This window comes from Schistocerca cancellata, chromosome 7 (assembly GCF_023864275.1).
Source record: "Schistocerca cancellata isolate TAMUIC-IGC-003103 chromosome 7, iqSchCanc2.1, whole genome shotgun sequence".
In the NCBI taxonomy this organism is placed as follows: domain Eukaryota; kingdom Metazoa; phylum Arthropoda; class Insecta; order Orthoptera; family Acrididae; genus Schistocerca; species Schistocerca cancellata.
In genome coordinates, this window is record NC_064632.1 from 610,578,893 (window position 1) to 610,596,966 (window position 18,074).

At 37.7% G+C, this 18,074-nt stretch overlaps 1 protein-coding gene across 1 annotated transcript in view; it reads right to left on the reverse strand.

Annotated features, from left to right (window-relative positions):
• Positions 1–749: 749 nt before the first annotated feature.
• Positions 750–18,074, reverse strand: part of LOC126091888 (insulin-degrading enzyme) — a 208,262-nt gene continuing 190,937 nt past the window's right edge. Inside the window, 3 exon segments of the mRNA XM_049907183.1 lie at positions 750–2,190; positions 9,111–9,260; positions 9,351–9,560. Coding sequence (XP_049763140.1) covers positions 2,086–2,190; positions 9,111–9,260; positions 9,351–9,560 — 465 coding nt within the window. The 3' untranslated portion in view covers positions 750–2,085.

The following is an 18,074-nucleotide window of genomic DNA, read 5'->3' on the forward strand; positions in this document are numbered from 1 at the left end:
CGCAAGTTGAACAATATCCCAAAGAGAAGAATTAAAACAACCATCCTAACTTTTCTCAATTTTTATTATTAATCCAGTCTTGGAATGTTTTGGACTGATGGGATATAAGCTGCTTCAAGAGGAAGCTTAGATGTTTAAAAGAGAAAGAAAGGAAATATATGAGTAAAAATTCTACAGACAGGTTTTTACCTGCAATAAGTATAGAATTATAGCTATTGAAGTTAGCTGTGTTGTCACAATTAAAATATGGTCTCTCTCAATCATTTGAAGATTAAATTATTTTTTTTTTTTACTGGCCGAAACGTCAGCAGCTGCTATCAGCATACCATTCTGCAATATTTCTCTTGCCAGGGGGCACTAACAACTGGCTCCTTCAACAAATGATTAAACATACCTGTTTCAAAACACAGGTCACACATATTCTGTGCACACAAAAAATAAATGTCTAGCAGGAAAACTAAGTGATGTTTCTTGACCACGAAAGCATGCAATGTAACACTCCGCACATGAAGCTTCAAGTGTCAGACAGACACCTCTAATTACTGTGTGAACAAATCAAACTATACATGTTCAGTTTCCAGATATATTGATTAGAATATACAGCTTACTGTAGTTTTAGATTAGTATCCTAATTAAGAAAACAATTGTGTGGGTAAAGTGGGTATTTTCCAGTATTTATTTAGTGTTTGTTGACGCATGCCGAGGATTTCTGAAACTATGTTTAATATTTAATAAAATACTCCTACAATATCTCAAAATTTAACAGGAACTGGTATCTGAACTAAGTGCAATCAGGGCACTAATTAACTTATCTCCTTCAAGCAGTTTCAGAAATATTACATGTAAAAATCAGGGGAAGTTCATTATGCCAAAATTTTTTTCTAATGAGATGGTGCTGTTATGATAGTCTAGGAATAAGGTCGTACATGACCTATGCCATATTCACTTTTAAGTATGAATGGGTCACTGGTTCATTAGCATGCTTTCCTCACAGTGCTAGTTACAGTATTTCTTTAGTGGTGGAAGTCACTTGTTTTATTTCTGAAATTACACTTTCTTATATTTATGTTTTATCATATGATTTTTATTATCAAGCCAACTTTGAACTATTTCAAACTAATGGTGAGTTATACTTGATGACAATTAATGTAGTACAGTTATGTATGTTTAGTGATATTCTCCTGATTAATGACTAAGCAAAGAAATGGCAACTGATTCAGACAGAATTTTATTACCACTTAATCCCAATTAGCCACAATAATTAGCCCATATTTAAACAACAACAGAATTTGACATAAAACCTTTGAACAATAATAAAATATCACTTTTTCATGATGTACAGTTTAATAAATTAATGCAGTGATTTATCTATATTTCTTAAGTAATAATTAATCCTGGTTTCATTTACTCTCTTATGAAACATTATTTCAGTACCTCTTGATCTGCATAAGTACTATTATAAAAAATAAATTCTCTATGTTGTTGTGAATTAATTATTACCATACGTGAGCTCATAATTGGTTGCTGCAACAGTGTTTGTTATTGGATGAGAACCACTGTTCTGGAGCACAATTTAAATACTGAACTACTGTGGAACTGTAATTCAATAACTTATAACAATAGTAGATTGTAATAACTACAGTGCAGCAGTTTTCTTTATCAGTTAATAGTCATTTCAGGGTATGAAACGTATGAACTATTTTTGAGAAATGTCTTTTGGTCAGTACCGGAAAGTAATGGACTATCACAAATTCTACAGTACCAATGTTTACTTCTAAAGTAAGTGCAGTCACGTACTTACAATACTGAAGTATTTATCTGAAATATGGCCTTTAACACTATTTTAAATTCCTATGAACAGGAACTTAATTGCAGATACAGTGCAGGTGAGGAGCTAAACTATCACACTGTATGATACTTGTCCCGGAAAATGCAGCACCCATACGAAAACTACATAACATACATACTCGTACCACAGAGAAAAAACAGTAGCAAAGATATCTCGTCTGCTGTCTGTATCCAACATGTGTAAAGGTTTTGGACTCATCTGTTGAGCCCTAAAAACGGATGGTTGTAAAGAATTCACTACAGTTTTGACTTTGATTTTGATGGTATATTGATGTACGGCTTCACAAGAGGGAATAACCCCTGACTGCTCTTGAACTCTGTGATATCCTGTATTCTCGTTGGCTGGAAACAAACAGATGAGAACATAAAAATCATTACAAATTAAGACAAAATGTGTATCACATAGATTTTAAAACTACAAGGAGAGGCAATGGCTGGCCACACCTCACCTTCAGGAGGCAAAATTCTAAGAACTTTCCCCCTACTAGTTGCAGTCTCCACTCCCCCCCCCCCATATTCGCCACTCTGGTACCCTGCTCTCTCTGTCACCTCCCCTTCCTGTTTTCACATCAGGGTCTCTGAGTGACCTGCACCCTTTTCTGACTTCCTGCAACCTATCCCTTTCTACTACCTGAAATAAACTAAAGAGTTATAACAGCATGGACTGTTTTTGTGTGTCATCCACGAGTACTTGGAATTTCACCTCCTGAAATTAAGTGCAATTTTACAGTTTTTTAAAATAAATTTTCCTTATGATGTATTTTCAAAGTAAAGGTAAACTTTTATTATTAGTTGAGATGCTAGAGTACGAGGACACGCTGAGAAGGTGGCCTCTGAATTTTTCCTACGTGAAAACTTTCAAATTTTTTTTCAGTAAAACAAACATTATTAACTTTCTACATCTTTATTCTTTGTGTTTACATACTTCTTTTTCAGCACAGTCAACTCGGCAACAAAAGCATTTCTGCTGAGAAGAGATCAGTTTGTTGATATTGTCACTGTAGAATATTCGACTGTCAGTACAGCTGCAACCTCACCTCAACTCGTACCGCTTTCTCACAAAGGAGAGGGTGCTCTGTGTCGATGAACTCTTCGAATTCGAAACACTATTACAGCACAAGATTTCTTGCGAACTGACACAGTTACGTCACACACCGCAAAGTTACATGCTACAATTCAGAGCTCTCTTGTGGCAGAAGGCTCCAAATATGTAGACGTGACAAACAAAGATGTAGAATGTTAATAGCATTTCTTTTATTTTAAAAGTTTCAAGTGTTTTCACATTAAAAATTTGGAGGCACTACTTTTCAGCATGCCCTCATAGACATTACACTTAGTGGCATCACAAAAGTCTGTTTCAAAATGAAATGTAACGAGACACCTTATTCGTGAACTATTCCACATATACTAACACAGAAAATGGAAATGAGCATATGGCATAATTGGCTGGGAGGCCACATTGGACGACTTGTGCGCCGGTGATGAGAATGAAATGATGATGAGGACAACACAACACCCAGTCCACGAGTGGAGAAAATCTCCAACCCGGCCGGGAATCGAACCCAGGCCCGCTGGCATGGGAGGCAAGCACATTACCATCCAGCTAAGCAGGTGGACTGTACTAACACAGAAACATTGTGTGACATTTTCAGTCTCACAAATGGGTTACCTAATTTCTATTTGTATTTTTTATGGCTCCCAAATCTCCCACCCTATCTCTTCTCCTCTCCCTCAGCGAACAGGACTGAATAGTCATGGGCAGTGAGACACTGACAGATGACAAAGTGTAGAGTGTAATCTTTGGCAATGTACCACTGCAAAGCAAGGTGCGACTGTAAATTCTATGCTATGCACATACTAAAAGCAGCTTCTACTAAAAAAACTGATAACTTCTTTTTAATTAATGAGACTATTCACAGACTTGTTTTTAATGTAACAAGATTAATTATTAAACTGGTGCAACAGAATATTCTGTAACACTGTGCTACCTGTACAATCTTTGATATGAAAACTGGCCACCTGATGGCTGCCTCAATCACAAAGTCAGAGTTGTTCTCTTTCAGTCGCAACAAAACTGACCACCTCTCAGAATCCAAAGTCTAGCTATCTACATCAGTTAGCAAAACTGTACGATGCAGAAGCTTCTGGAAGAAGTGTCATCATCCATCGAGCTGTCACGGTGCAGTCTCTGCCTTTGATGTAGTGGTAACATCATACTTTGTAAATCCAACATCAACAGTTGGAGCTCACACTTATTTTTGCGTTTTATACCAAATGTTGTTTGTCTGCTAAAATTATCAGCCTAATAGAATCCCAGAGATAACTTACTTATCTTTTCAACCCGCTGTGGTAGCAAAACTTCCTAAAACAAATCCACAAAAGACCTCGTGATTGTCTGTCAAGATTAGAACATTTTCTGCTCGAGGGTCTCTCATTGCAGTAGGTAATGGACACTGACCACTGGCCACCTGGTGCCAGCCAGTCCACCCAGGTGACTGTAAAACATCACATCTTGTGTCCATTATCTACAGGCCACATTTCTGCACCCACATTGGCAAGCATAAAAATACTTGTTATTTTCGTTTTCTACAAGAAATAACTTCGGTAAACAGGCTGAACAACAGCAGTGTGGCCACTGCTCATGCAACATATCATGTTAAGAATTTTATAGTGCATAATTTTGCATTGCAGGCAAAATTTTGCTGAAAAAAATGTTATGCATAAATTTGTGTAGTTTTGTTTGTCTTGTTGCTATAAGTGTATTTTAGTGATTGTTGTTTTCTATATGAAAGTCTAGTATTATTCTTGTGGTGACGTAATGAATGTTGTGTATTTAAATGTCACAAGGACGATTGTCTAAGCATTTTCAAACCTCTATAACATTTTGTTCACTGTGATGTAATAGAAGGATAAAGGCTGCAGAGGCAGTTTTAAACATTTGTGCCGTATATTGGGTAACATTTTATTGAGGAAATTGTACCAGAAGACAGATTTCACATTTAAAGTAAGTATTTAATGGCTGAGCCATGTCATCAAACAACTCCTCCAGCAAAGAGCAGCATGCCTCCAGTATTTTGCATTTAGTGGCACAAAGAGGGTGTCATGTACCACTTAAATGCTCCCTAGGGGTGTGTGCATTGTAACTGATATTTGTTGTAATATCTGTAACATCTCGGTTGCAATGTAAGAAAAACAAATAAGAATATTGCATCAAGCGTTGCACCATTATAAAAGAAGCTATTCAGGAGCTCGTTCGGAAAGTCCTCCTTCACCACGCTTAATTCTTCTGATCTTACTCCCTCCAATATCTTCTCACTCCTTATCATACAACCATAAAAAATTTCTTTACAACCATTGAACTATTCCCTTCCAGATGAAAATGCTGTTTTTCAATATATTTAACTCTGAACCAGTAGATTTCTATACTCACGGACTATGAAATAGCTGAGCACTGTCAAAAGAAAATATATTGTTGTTGATTAATTCCTACCTTAATACTGCCTGTTGTGTTCAATAAAGTAACAACTGCTATAAAATGCCCTTTACTAATACAAATGAATTAAAACTTGCCATGTTAGTCTTATGAGGGAAGTCTATTTTAATGAAAACATAAAGCATCCAAACCAAGAGACAGCCTAAATCATGATAAATTAGTTAAGATATTATGTGCTTTTGACTTCAAAATGGTCTGTGTGTATGTGCAGTCCTGTGACATACTATGGTAGTATGGAAATATTTCTATGTGAAGAGAGACAAAAAGCACTCCGCTAGCAAATTATTACTGCCACAATTTCATCAATAAAACTATGTATCTACAAAAACTAAAAATTATGTCACAAGAAGTAGAAAAAATGCAGGTTTTATCATACTTCATGCTTGAACTTCTGCAATATCATAAGTTTTTCTCCATTAGCAGTCTTCACTTTACAGCATGATTCCATTCCCACAGAGCTAGTGAAAGACTGTGGCATTTACATGTCTGTCTCATGGCCTCTGTCCTATTAAGGCAGACAATGCGTGTCGTAAAAGACAAGATTAGCTATAGATTCTCCCTGGACTCAAAAATATAAAATTCCTAACTCAATAGCACACCTCAAGCATCACTCAGAATTTTCAATGAAAGTGAGATGAAAATATCAAGCGAATTTAAGAGGATAATTCTGTGTCACTCCAGGAAGTAATCTGATGATAAAAAGGGTCGTCAATTTATTTGCAATGCTGCCAGGCGTCAATTATACTAGCAGTAGGAAAAATACATTTCCACAGCCAATGTTTTTCTTTAGTAAGCTTGCACATGAGGAGTGCTTCACAGAGCTGCTAAGTTGACCAAGGGTTGAAATACCCAAAGTCTAAACCAATGAGGTTTATTCCCATTTCTGTAACTCAAGTTACGGGATAGAGTACTGTTACAAATAATATTCAGATGCACCAGCAGCAACCAAGACACCATGTATTATAAGCAGGGGGTATTATTTGGGTGGTCCTCCTCTCCAATACATGTCAAAATTTTTATTTTTTTGTCTTAAGCATACAGCAAACAGGAAAGCTAATATACCAGACGTGATTCGCTTTTTCTGATCATCTATCCTGTAAACATTGCAAGTAACCAACATATCGTTTGGTCATTATAGACTTAAAAATAAAAAAAAAAGGTTTTTCTTAAGAACTCTCACACTGGTACTACCCCAAAATGGAGAACATAAATGGTAAGTCAGCATCATAGAATAGATAGCAGACACCCACAAAGAAATTCTGTAAGCTACAAACAATATAAAGCTTCAATTTAATGAAGTGAACTGAGCAAAGAATCAAAGCACATGGCTGAAGAAGTGTACTGAAAAGGCATAAGGAAATGAAACAAGGAATGTATAATGGCACACAATATACTGACAGTAAAGTCTTTTATATATCTTCCTGAAGCAAAACTGTCAATTACTCTAAAATATTCAAAAGCACAGAAGTATTTGTACCCATAATGATCACAAATAAACATTGCTGATGTTTTGCCCATAAAAGCAAAATGTGTTGATGCATGAACCACTACATTTGCAGAACACTTATGACAGAAAGAAACCAAAATAGCAATAAGTTGTTCACCCGGCTGAGGATGGATCAGATATCACTGCACTGCACTGCAATTATGACACCCACAGGGAGAATTATTGAGGAGCAATTGCTAGCACACAGTGCTACATTAAATGGCTATTCTGTTGAAGAACTCAATAACAAGTCCTTAAATAAAAAAAAATGTTGTGACTTGAAGTGGCATTTACACACAAAAATATGAGACAAGAATGACACAGCAAAGATGGGCAGACTATGCTGGAATGAGAGGAGACTATCCAGGTGTTTCCGATTCATTATGCCAAGCAACAATTATTTTTTAACTTAATTTCTGCCAGGGAAAGAAATGCTCAACAATGTGTTAGCAGTATCAACACTTCTGTAGTCCCTACTCAACACAGACTGACCATATGCCATTTAATCACAACAGTATACCTCTTTACAGCTATCTGTAGGTGATTTAATTTCTTCCACATCAGGCTTGTCACCATGTCATGAAAGTGACAAACAAGAGTAACAGACTTTCACAATACCATGCACACAACACACTACTACCCCCTCCTCCTACCTCACACAGAAAATTTCTCATACACTTTTGACCTGGACACAATCTAATGTTCTGTTACCTAAATCAGTTCTCTATTTCAGTTAAACCACTTTGGTGAAGAGATGTTTGAAAAAAGCTTACTCTTAGTGGACAAACAAAATTGTTTGATATCAACTGCTGAAGTGTTTGACATGTCCCAAACTAGTCAAAATGCCTGCAGACTATTGTACAGTCTCCATACCACAACCAAGATGTCTACTGGGCACATTTATTTGTTTCCTGATATTATTGTTCACCAGCTTTTCAGTAACTTCAGGTTTTAGTCTTTTAAGTGTTAATTTAAGGTTATTAAATCTTTCACTTGGAATTAAATTTTATGTGTATCTACTGTATGTATATTTAAAAGGCAGTGGTTCACACAATTCAGATCACTGTAGAAGGGGTTAACGAGTCAAGAAATGTTGGAAACAACTGCCATGAAAGAAACTTTAAAAAAGCACATAAGTCTAATATGCAAGCTTAGATAGTAAACATCTATTCTACTGCATTGCCCTTATCTTGTCAGTAACTGCTTCGCAGATGCTTGTCCCAAAGGTGTCCCAAGGCTGTAGTTCCATGTACTATAACCTAGTATGCCTAAGCACTTGGGGCACTCCACTTTTTACAGAATGTTGCTCACAAAACTTTAGTATCAAATCTGTTCTTGTCTTCTACTGATGTTACAATATCCTGGTTCTTCACTGAGTATCTCATTTCATAACATACAACTCCTCCTTGTAATGCATTTGGCTGTGCTTGGATTGACAAACACAAAAGAAATTAAAAAAGATATGCTAAAAATGTATAAAAGTGGGGCAGCTTTTTAATGCATAAGAAGACTAATTTGGAAGAAATAAGTGCCCCAAAGGTGGAAAAGAAGAATATATAAGACTTATCATGTGCACATTTAAACTTTTCTGCAACAGTTGAACAATTAAGGAAATGAAAAAGCAGAATATAAGCCTGTGAAATGAGTATCGAGGACAAGAATTGCATTGGCTTGCATAGATGCTTTAGGAAACATGAGAATGAGAGATCTGTTACAACCAGAGTCTCTCAAAGACAAAACAAAAAATTCAAGATCTTTATGATATGGACATACAACAAGAACAGAAGAAGAAGACGAAGAAGAAGAAGAAGAAGAAGGACACCGAAGAAGACAGTTAATATAAGGTTTCAAACGACAAATGTTGTGGGCAAAGAAGAAAAAAAAAAAAAAAGAAAGATGGGATATGATGAATAGGTTTGTGGTTCCATCAGACCTGGTCCAAAGTTGGAAACTGTTCAAGATGCTGCTACTATACTATAATAAGTGTCAACCAATATGATAACAGCTTTTGTTTTATAACCACAAGAGCCACTAATGATGATTAAAAAGTAGTAAAATTAATTTAGCAGAACAATGTGAAATAAAGTTAACTACAATGTGTGAGCCAGCATGTATGTAAAGTACAGCTGCAATGTGTAATCTGGATTATGTTAATTGTTACACAATCACCAATTAGAGTATATTTCTTTTCAAGAATGGTACTAGCATTGGAGGAGAATCAGTTTAGACAGTATGGGTTACACATGTGTGAGCACAAACAGTTTCGAGAAATGATATACTGACCTTCTTGTAAAATGATGGTGGTGGCAACATGCCATCAATGACTGCATCTGGAGCAGATGGCCTCGGCATATTTCCTGCACCCCCTTCAGCAGTTGATACAACATACACAGCTAGTTTGTGTCGCTTTGGAGAACTGTGATGTATTAGTTCCTGTATATTCCACATAAATCAGATAAGTTGCTACAGTTACAAGTGAACATAAATCGAATATTTTTTTTATAACTGTGGTCAAAAACCCACCTTATAGAAATTCAAAATATCACTTTTTGTCAAGGTACGAAGGTATGCAACTTCTATATTTACACGATCAAAATTATACTGTTGGGAAGTTATTTCAGCCCAAAATCGTGATGAACGCGCAGATAACCGTTTTGGTTTTTCTAAACGTTGAGCTGCTAAAGCTTCCTTGTGTCTTTCAAACTCTTCCTCTGACATTTGTTCAATGTAGGCCTGTATAACAGAAAAAATAATAAATTACTGATGATAAATACAAGTCACACTCAATGCATTTATGTTGACAAGATAAATATCAAGCGACAAAAACTCTATTCCTCTATTGATCTACAGTATTCCACGTTAATTAGTTGAACGAGGTTAAGTTGCTGCTGGCTACATGGCGTCACGAAGTGCTACAGGAAAGGGAAACTGTTTCAAGGTGGTGCAACTGGGAAGCACGAGACAGCACTATTTCACATAAATCAAAAAATTTCAAACAACTGAAGCTTTCTAAATGATGAAAAGGAAGGATAACAGTACAAGATAATACTCTTGTTGATCTCCCAGTACATGATTCTGGCAAACTTCAGTTCCATTGCTTAGAACTCATTTTTGTCTCCATCTTGGGGATAATCCCAGTACACAATTAAGAATTTATGGCAATGTTCATTATTTTCTGTGAATGTTTCCTTGGTACATATAATTAGTCTATACTTGTGTAAGCATTAGAATACATTGCTACTCACTACATACAAGAAGGACTGAGCAGCATACAGGCACAGGCACAGGGTCCCTGTCATCTCTGGGCACTGAGGCCTGTCTACAGTGAATAGCGATCTCAAGTGGGGTGGGTAGTGGGGGTAAAGGAGAGGTGAGGGGAAGGCACAAAGACTGCAGTGTAGGGGTGGGGGAGGGGGAGGATGCTGTAGTGCTGCCTGTGGGAGTGTGTGGTGATACGTGTTGCTATATGAGGTAACAATATATCTCAGTTTCTTCCTACTGTGCCAATGACAGCTGGTCAAATAGAAACCTTAATTTATGGTGGTAGTGGAGCCGACTTTTTTTATTCGTGTACAGATACCAAATGCAAATGTAAGCATAGTACACCCAAATGATGTGATGGAGGGCAAATGTTTTACTTGTGGGGAAGAAGCCTTTTACACTTTGACGTACCAACCTGGCGATATCGTGGACGCTGAAGAGCAAGAGGTGCAGTTAAGTTTCTATGTTGAGGGATTTGGGGAATAATGGTGAGGAAAGGTAACTGCAATCCACCACCCAAAAACTGACCCAGACAAAGGCTCCACCTCTGTTGTTATGAAGTGCAGAGATTACCTGGCTGAGGAGCTTCATTAGCTGTCATACACACCCACCACCAAACCCTGCCACTGTGATCCAAGTCCAGAAAGCACGCGTGATCTTCAGTCTCTCCTAAAATTCCTAGGTCCATCCTAGACATATCCCAGGAGACTGCCTCACTCCTAAATCCCACTACGACCCACACTCCTTACCTTCTACGTGCTTCCTGAAATATAAAATCTCAACAACAAAGGACGACCTATTGTGGCTGCAAACTATGCCCCACAGAGAGAATCTCTGCCCTTATTAACAAATACTTTCAACCCATTATCCATAACCTACCCTCTTATACAAAAGACAGTAATTGTTACCTCTACACCTTTACTGCCTGGTTCCCTGCTCATAACTGTTCAATGCCACGTCCCTTTGCACTAACATCCCTAATGCTCATTGCCTTGTCACTACTGTACACTACCTTTCTCAACACCCAATGGATTCCATCCTACAATTTCCTTTCTGGTCATGAGGACCAACTACAGGGTGACTGACAGGAGTCAGGACTTTTTAAAATGAACAGTACAGACCAAATTTGTAACATGAAAGTGAATTCAACCCGGTAAAATTCATGGAATTACAGGCCACTCCGGAATTGCCTTAGAAAGACTAGCACGATGGATAGGGCAAAAGATGAATAAGTCTAACAGACCACACGAGAGGGGAGAGAAAAGTAAAAGAGGAAGTAGGGTGAGTATCATGATGGACAATCAAGCCCACACAGCCACAGCTTAGTCTGGGCAGAGGCGGCAACAGTGTGTTCTGCTAAACCCTCAATGGGTCAATAAGGTTAAGTGGCCCTCTCTTAGAGAGAACAGTAAAAGCCCGCTTCATGGATAAAACACAAAACTACGTCAGACGCTGGGGCATCGTCTCCTGACACCAAGAGCAGCTGTAGCGGTTGGGGAGAGAGATGGTGTGGATTGTCCAGAACTGCAGTTATTGTTTAGCTGAGCCATAAACTGTCTAGCCAGAAACACACGAGGGCATAGATACATGCATGTTAAGAATGTTGTGGCAGTTCTGGGACACTAGATAAATGTTAATTCCTTTTAGTGGGATGATCATACCTCTATATGTCATCTTTGCCACACGGAGACAGCGCAAATGTTTATATATGTGTAGGTCATTTAGAGAGCCTACACAAAGTGAGTCAGAGAGATTAGGAGTCTGCCACAGGGTGGCTAGGTTTGGACAGCCGAGCAAAGTGAGGACCACAGCCAAATGAGTCACGACGAGAGTAGGGCAAGTCCTTGCTACGGAGGAGATGACCATTCATGAGACAGCCAAGTGTGGCCAATTCGGAGCCTGAAAGTACACTAGAGTCCCTGTGAGAGGACTGCATGGAGGACCTCCACATATTCGTAGTCCTCTTAATCACCCGTAGTAAGTTTGGTGAAGTCAGAGTGAGACATTTCGTATTCCAGGCACTAAAACTTGATGGTGTAATACTGATCAGAGATCTGTTTCTGTAATACCAATCTCAAGAGTTGGTTTACTGATAGCCAGTTTGACCAGGCTATAAGCAAGTTCATTTCCTGGGATCCTGACATGGCCCAGGGTTTAGACAAAGCTTGCTGACCGTCCACATTGTTCAAGGGCATAAAGTGACTGTCCCTCTGCAGCTCCCTAAACAGCCAGAACATCAACCACCACTCTTCTCCTACAAATAGAGCTTCGCCAGCCCCCTTAATATCCCACAGCCTTCACCACTGTCTTCCAGAACAAGAATAACCCATAATCACAAGAACCAGTAACAACAGCACAGTGTCTTTAACCTCTCATCTAAAGCATTCTTCCCTCCTGAATTACCTGTATTATCTAAGGAACTCACTTTCAGCCCTAAACCTGCATCTGATCATGATGCTTTGGTGAAGGACCTATTTCCTTCATACATAGTATCAATCGGAAATATCACTTTGCAACCCAATCCCAAAACCTTTCCAATAGCGAACCTGACACTGAACACTGCCTTGAACAGTTCAGACTACGATTTCAACTTGATCAACCACCACTACCTAAAAATTATCCCTTACAAGCCTTCCAAGAATTTCTCACATACAGTGTTGCTTCACAGCCCTTTCTCTGGTCCCTACAACACAACCTTAACCTTTCCTCTGCAGAACTCCAGGCTCTATGTTTGTTAAAAGCTGATGACTCCATCATTATCATCCCAGCAGACAAAGGATCTACCACTGTAGTACTTGACTGAAAGGAGTATGTTAGTGAAGGCCTACACCAGCTGTCCAACACCTCTACATACAGTGTCTGCCATCAAGATCCCATCCCAGTGATTCAAAGTGCCATGCAGCCCCTCCTTAAAACCTCAGGTCCCTCACAAGGACTCTCACCTCAATCCTCAATCCACAGAACTTCTCATCCCACCCAAACCACACACCCCCAACCTTTTACCTTCTTCCTGAGATCCACAAACACAATCATCCTGGCTCTCCTATAGTTGTTGGCTTCAAAGCACCCACCAAATGTATATCTGCCTTAGTTGATCAGCACCTGCAGCTCGTAGTACACAGACTCCCCTACTAAATCAAAAATACCAACCATTTTCTAGATCATCTGAAATCTCTGCCCATCCCACTCCCATCACACACCTTTCTTGTCACCACTGATGCCATCTCCCTCTATACCAACATCCCCCACGTACAAAGTTACAAAGTCTTATCAATTAGGATGAATGGCCATAGGTAGAGGATGTATAGTGGCAACACGCAATACACTGTCGCAGAGCATGCTCTACAACATGACAATCCTGAACTCGGCACCCCTTTCACCACACTGTGCAATCTGGAGTCTTAACCTGGACACCACTTTCTCAGAATTCCGCAGGTGGGAACTAACGCTACAACATGTCCTTGGTTCTCACCATCCACCTGACATTAATTTCTTCCTTCTCAGTATGTCTTCACAGTAACTACTATTTTTTTCAGTCCAATTTAGTTTTCTACATCTTTCATTGTCTTACCCACTTTTTCATCCTCCACCCCCACCCACCTCTGTTATGTACAATACACTTAGCTTTTCACTCTTACTAACTCATGCATGATGTTTAAGCAGTGATCTCTGTCTGCATATTACCCTGTCTTCCACCTTTAAGCTCTCAGGTATTCAAATTTTGTCAGATGAAATCAATCTTTCCTTCTCATCCTGTATGGTAAGTCTCCCCTGACACACTGTTCTGGGTGACCTTCCCAAAATCTACCTCTTTTCCTATACCTCTACAGTCCTTTTCCTTAAACCCTCTTCCCTCCCCTTCCCCTTCAACCCTGAATCTTGCTTAATTACAATCGTTTTTCTGGCATGTGTTTTGCCGCCGCTTGGTGACAGATTTTTTTATCCATCCAATTAAATTATTTCTTGCATTTTATCGTCTCAACTATTTTCTGGCATTTTGTAGCAATCTGTACAGTTGTGAACAGCATCTTCGCAACATATCTGCAGTGATTTTCAATAAAAACTTGTTATTTTATTGGAAAATGGAAACCCAACAAGAATTTTCTGCCGGCAAAGTGACTACTGAAAACACTGAGACAAAATATTTTGACAAAGATTTGAAAAAACAATAAAACACCAGTCCTCTTTATTATGATTTTCAATTAATAAAGCAAAAGGCATTACCTGTGTCTGCGGTTTCTTTAGCAATAGCTGTTGGTTAAGAATTGCAGAGCAGCTTACTGAAATTATGAAAAATGAATTCATAGAAAATTCTTAAGATCTGATAGTATACACCAAAGCCGACAAACAAAATCTTTATGAAGAATTGACGAAATGTGTCAATCCCCCCCCCCCCCCCCCCACTCCACTCACACATACACTTTCACATTTTTAATATAGGCAGTCCTATTTTATTTGTAACAGGTTCCTTCTTCAGGTACAGATGTTAATGCCAATGATTACAATCCTAACAAATATTCCTCTTGTACTTTGGCGTCTTTGAATGTTAAGAAGAAAGTCATCGATTTTGCTGATGCTCATCCAAAATGGAAGTCCCCATCTTTAAAATGACAGTTCTCAATATTGGAAAGAAATAATAAATAGAAAGAAAGTGAAAAATTTGAAGGAAAGAAACAGAACAAGATGGCAATAGAAATGACAAAATTGCATTTATCAACTTCGAAACATGGGAAAGAATTCAGGATGCCTAAGGCAGGTATGAACAGGTCACGTTGACAACATTACAACAATGGGCAATGGCAGTTGCATTTCCATATTTGTCAGAAAGAAATCACTTTATTGCTAGTGATACCTGGGCAAAAAGTTTCAAGTGTAAACGTTTAATAATACAGTGAAAAATCACAAAATTTGTCAGTAAAACTAATGTTGTAGGCCTAACTCTAAGAAATGTGGAAGAGTAGAGAAGTTCTGTATACAGACAAGACATAAAACGCCAAACTTCAGCCTCAATTACAAAATTAACAAAGACCAGACTGGATGCCAGTATGAATCAAGGCATAACAGGAGACTGGATTAAAAGGGTGCAAAGACCATTTTGGAGAAAAGACTCTCTCTCTTCAAGACCACCACTCTCATATAGCGCAGTACAGATTAATTACTTCAGGTAAACCGTTACCCCTTGTATTTTTACATATGCATGGACCTGCCAATTAATTTGGTCCTCAAGTTGCTGGTGCTGCTAAGAAATGAAAAAAGGAATATAAGCATGTTGTTATCACTTACTCCAAGTCAGGAAAACAAATAAACAAGCTCTGTGCACAATTCTTGGAAATAACACTAAAAACATATTTTGCTAACAACAAACTCCTTCCTATGATGGATTTGTGGGGATGCCAAGCATATTTGAAGTGTATGATGAGACATTCATAAATGAGGGAGGTGTAGTAACGTATACTGTGAAGATCATTCCACCCCAATGTATTCCTCTTGCTCAACCCTGCGAGGCATATTTCTATTGTCAAGTCAAAAAAACTAATTAGAAAGACTGCAAAGTGCTCCTGAATTGCTACAACAGCAGCAAGACTTAAGAGAAAATGCAATTAAAATACATTTGATCACACGGCATCTACTGAGAGTTCCTGTTTTCACCCTAATGATTCGATATGCTTGGTACACATCAAAAGTGACACAGGAAAGATCTTCATTTAAAAACTTGAAAAAAGTGTGTTTTTCATTGAAACATATTTCAGAAATATGTTCTTGCTCAAAAAATGCTTTCACAAAATGTGTGCGGTGTGAACAATTTTAATGTTTCTTTGACGATTATCCTCTTAAGTAATGGAATTAAAAATAAAAAGCAGGTAAGTAATTGCTAACATTTTTGGAAATTTTATTGTCATTCAAAATTCATCCAACAATATAAATTACCTGTTTAAATATATTAATTAACTTAATTGTAACTAAACTGAATATAGTAGTATGTTTGTTTGCATGACCATCTTCCGCTGCAGCTGTTAAAATCAGTATTATTGATTTTCCGTCTTGAGCTTACTGCAGTTTAATTAAAGGGAATTACACCACATGAGTTGTGCTTTTATTTATGAAGTATCTTCCATGGTTATTCTACAAATTGGTTACATATATTTACACATTTTTAGTTGTTTTAGATTAAAAACAGTGTTTTGTTAATAAATTTGGAATGCAAATTACTGTGTGTCTTCACATATTCTCCAAAGCACTGCCTTTCCCTCCTTGTTAGTAGTGGTTGATGTCGAAAAACTTCATTTCACATATGTATTTGGTAGTTTTTGCCATTCTGCAGTATTTCTTGCACTGCATTTGGGTTATTTACACTTCACCTTTGTAAACTGAAATGAAGTTGTGTGTGTTTCTCACTCTGAAGTATTACAGTGTTTATGTCTGTTCATTTGTTTTTGTACAAGTTGTGAGTGTTGCCCACCTGTGAAAATACATTTTTATTCATTTTTCGTCTCTCTCTCTCTCTCTCTCTCTCTCTCTCTCTCTCTCTGTGTGTGTGTGTGTGTGTGTGTGTGTGTGTGTGTGTGTGAGAGGAAGGGAGAGATTAGAGTGTGGGGGAGGGTAGAGGATGAATGTGAGAGATTCATGTGTGTGACTTAGTGTAAATTAATGAAAATGTCTTGAATATGTTGGACGGGTCTAGATGGTGACTAGAGGGCAGAACCTGAGAGGAGATGGTAGTAGTAAATGGAGCTTGTGGTTATGTGTGTATATTTAATGTCATATCAAGTGGTCTGTCAGTTTAAAGAGAGTGGGTTTTACCAGGTTGGTCCGATCATTTGTAAGATGTTTCTTTTCTGTTATGTTTTTTTTGAATGTGGTAGTTTTCCTGTCTTTTTTATTGCTGTTTGTCCTTATGAATTCCATGTCTGTGTCTCTGGTGGTAATTTTATGTAGGTGTGGGTGTACGTTCTGCAAATGTTTAATGATTTGTCCCGTACTTCCATGCTCTTACATATTCTTTGTACCTCGTGTCAAATGTCCTCTTGGTCTGACCTATGTACATTATCTTACATCACATGTACTGCATTTCAGGTGGTGTATTCCTGATTTCTAATATATATCAGTTTTTCCTATTTTTTAGGAAAGTATTTTTGAACTGAATTGTTGGTTTGATGGGCTATTTTTATGCCTTGTTTTTTGAAAATAGTGGATATTCTGTGTGTGTAGTGGTGGTTGTATGTCATTTGCATCATCTTTTGTTTTCTGTTTCTTTCTCGATTTTTGTTGTCCCTGTTATCGTATTTTGTGTGTTCCTTTGTCTGGGATTCTGTCCTTGGGTGTTTGTCCTTTTCTGTTTCTTGATTTTATTGTTCAGATTTGTTGTAAAGTTTTTTTTTATCTACTGTATGTGGCTATTTGTATTATGGTATTCATTTCTTTTTGCTAATTGTCTGTATCTAATGGTACTATGTTTAGTCTGTCTAGCATGTATCTAAGTGCTGCCCATTTTTGAGAAATGGGGTATTGTGATGTCTCATGTATAACTGTGTCTACTGTTGTCAGTCTTCAGCATATGTCAAATGTCTTGGTTTTTTGAATCTTTATGATGATGTCCAAAAATTTAACTGCCTATTTTTCTCTTTCTCTATTGCAAAATGTATCCTATCTTGACCAGATTTTATATCTGTGTGTAACTGGTCAATTTTATTGCTTGGGTCATCTATCATGCACAAGATGTCATCCATACATTTAATACAGTATAGGATGTTGTATCTATTTCGTACTATTTTGTTAAATATAATCTTTTCTGTGTGGTTCATAAATATGCTTGCTATGGTTCCAGACACTGGGTATCCCACTGTTAATCCTTCACTTTGTAAACAGAATTCATTGTTGAATGAAATACTTCTGTTCTGTTACTAGCAACAGCAGCCTCACTTTCTTCAACATATTCACGTGGAAGTGTACTGTGTATCTTATGATTTTGTTCTATAACATTTATTG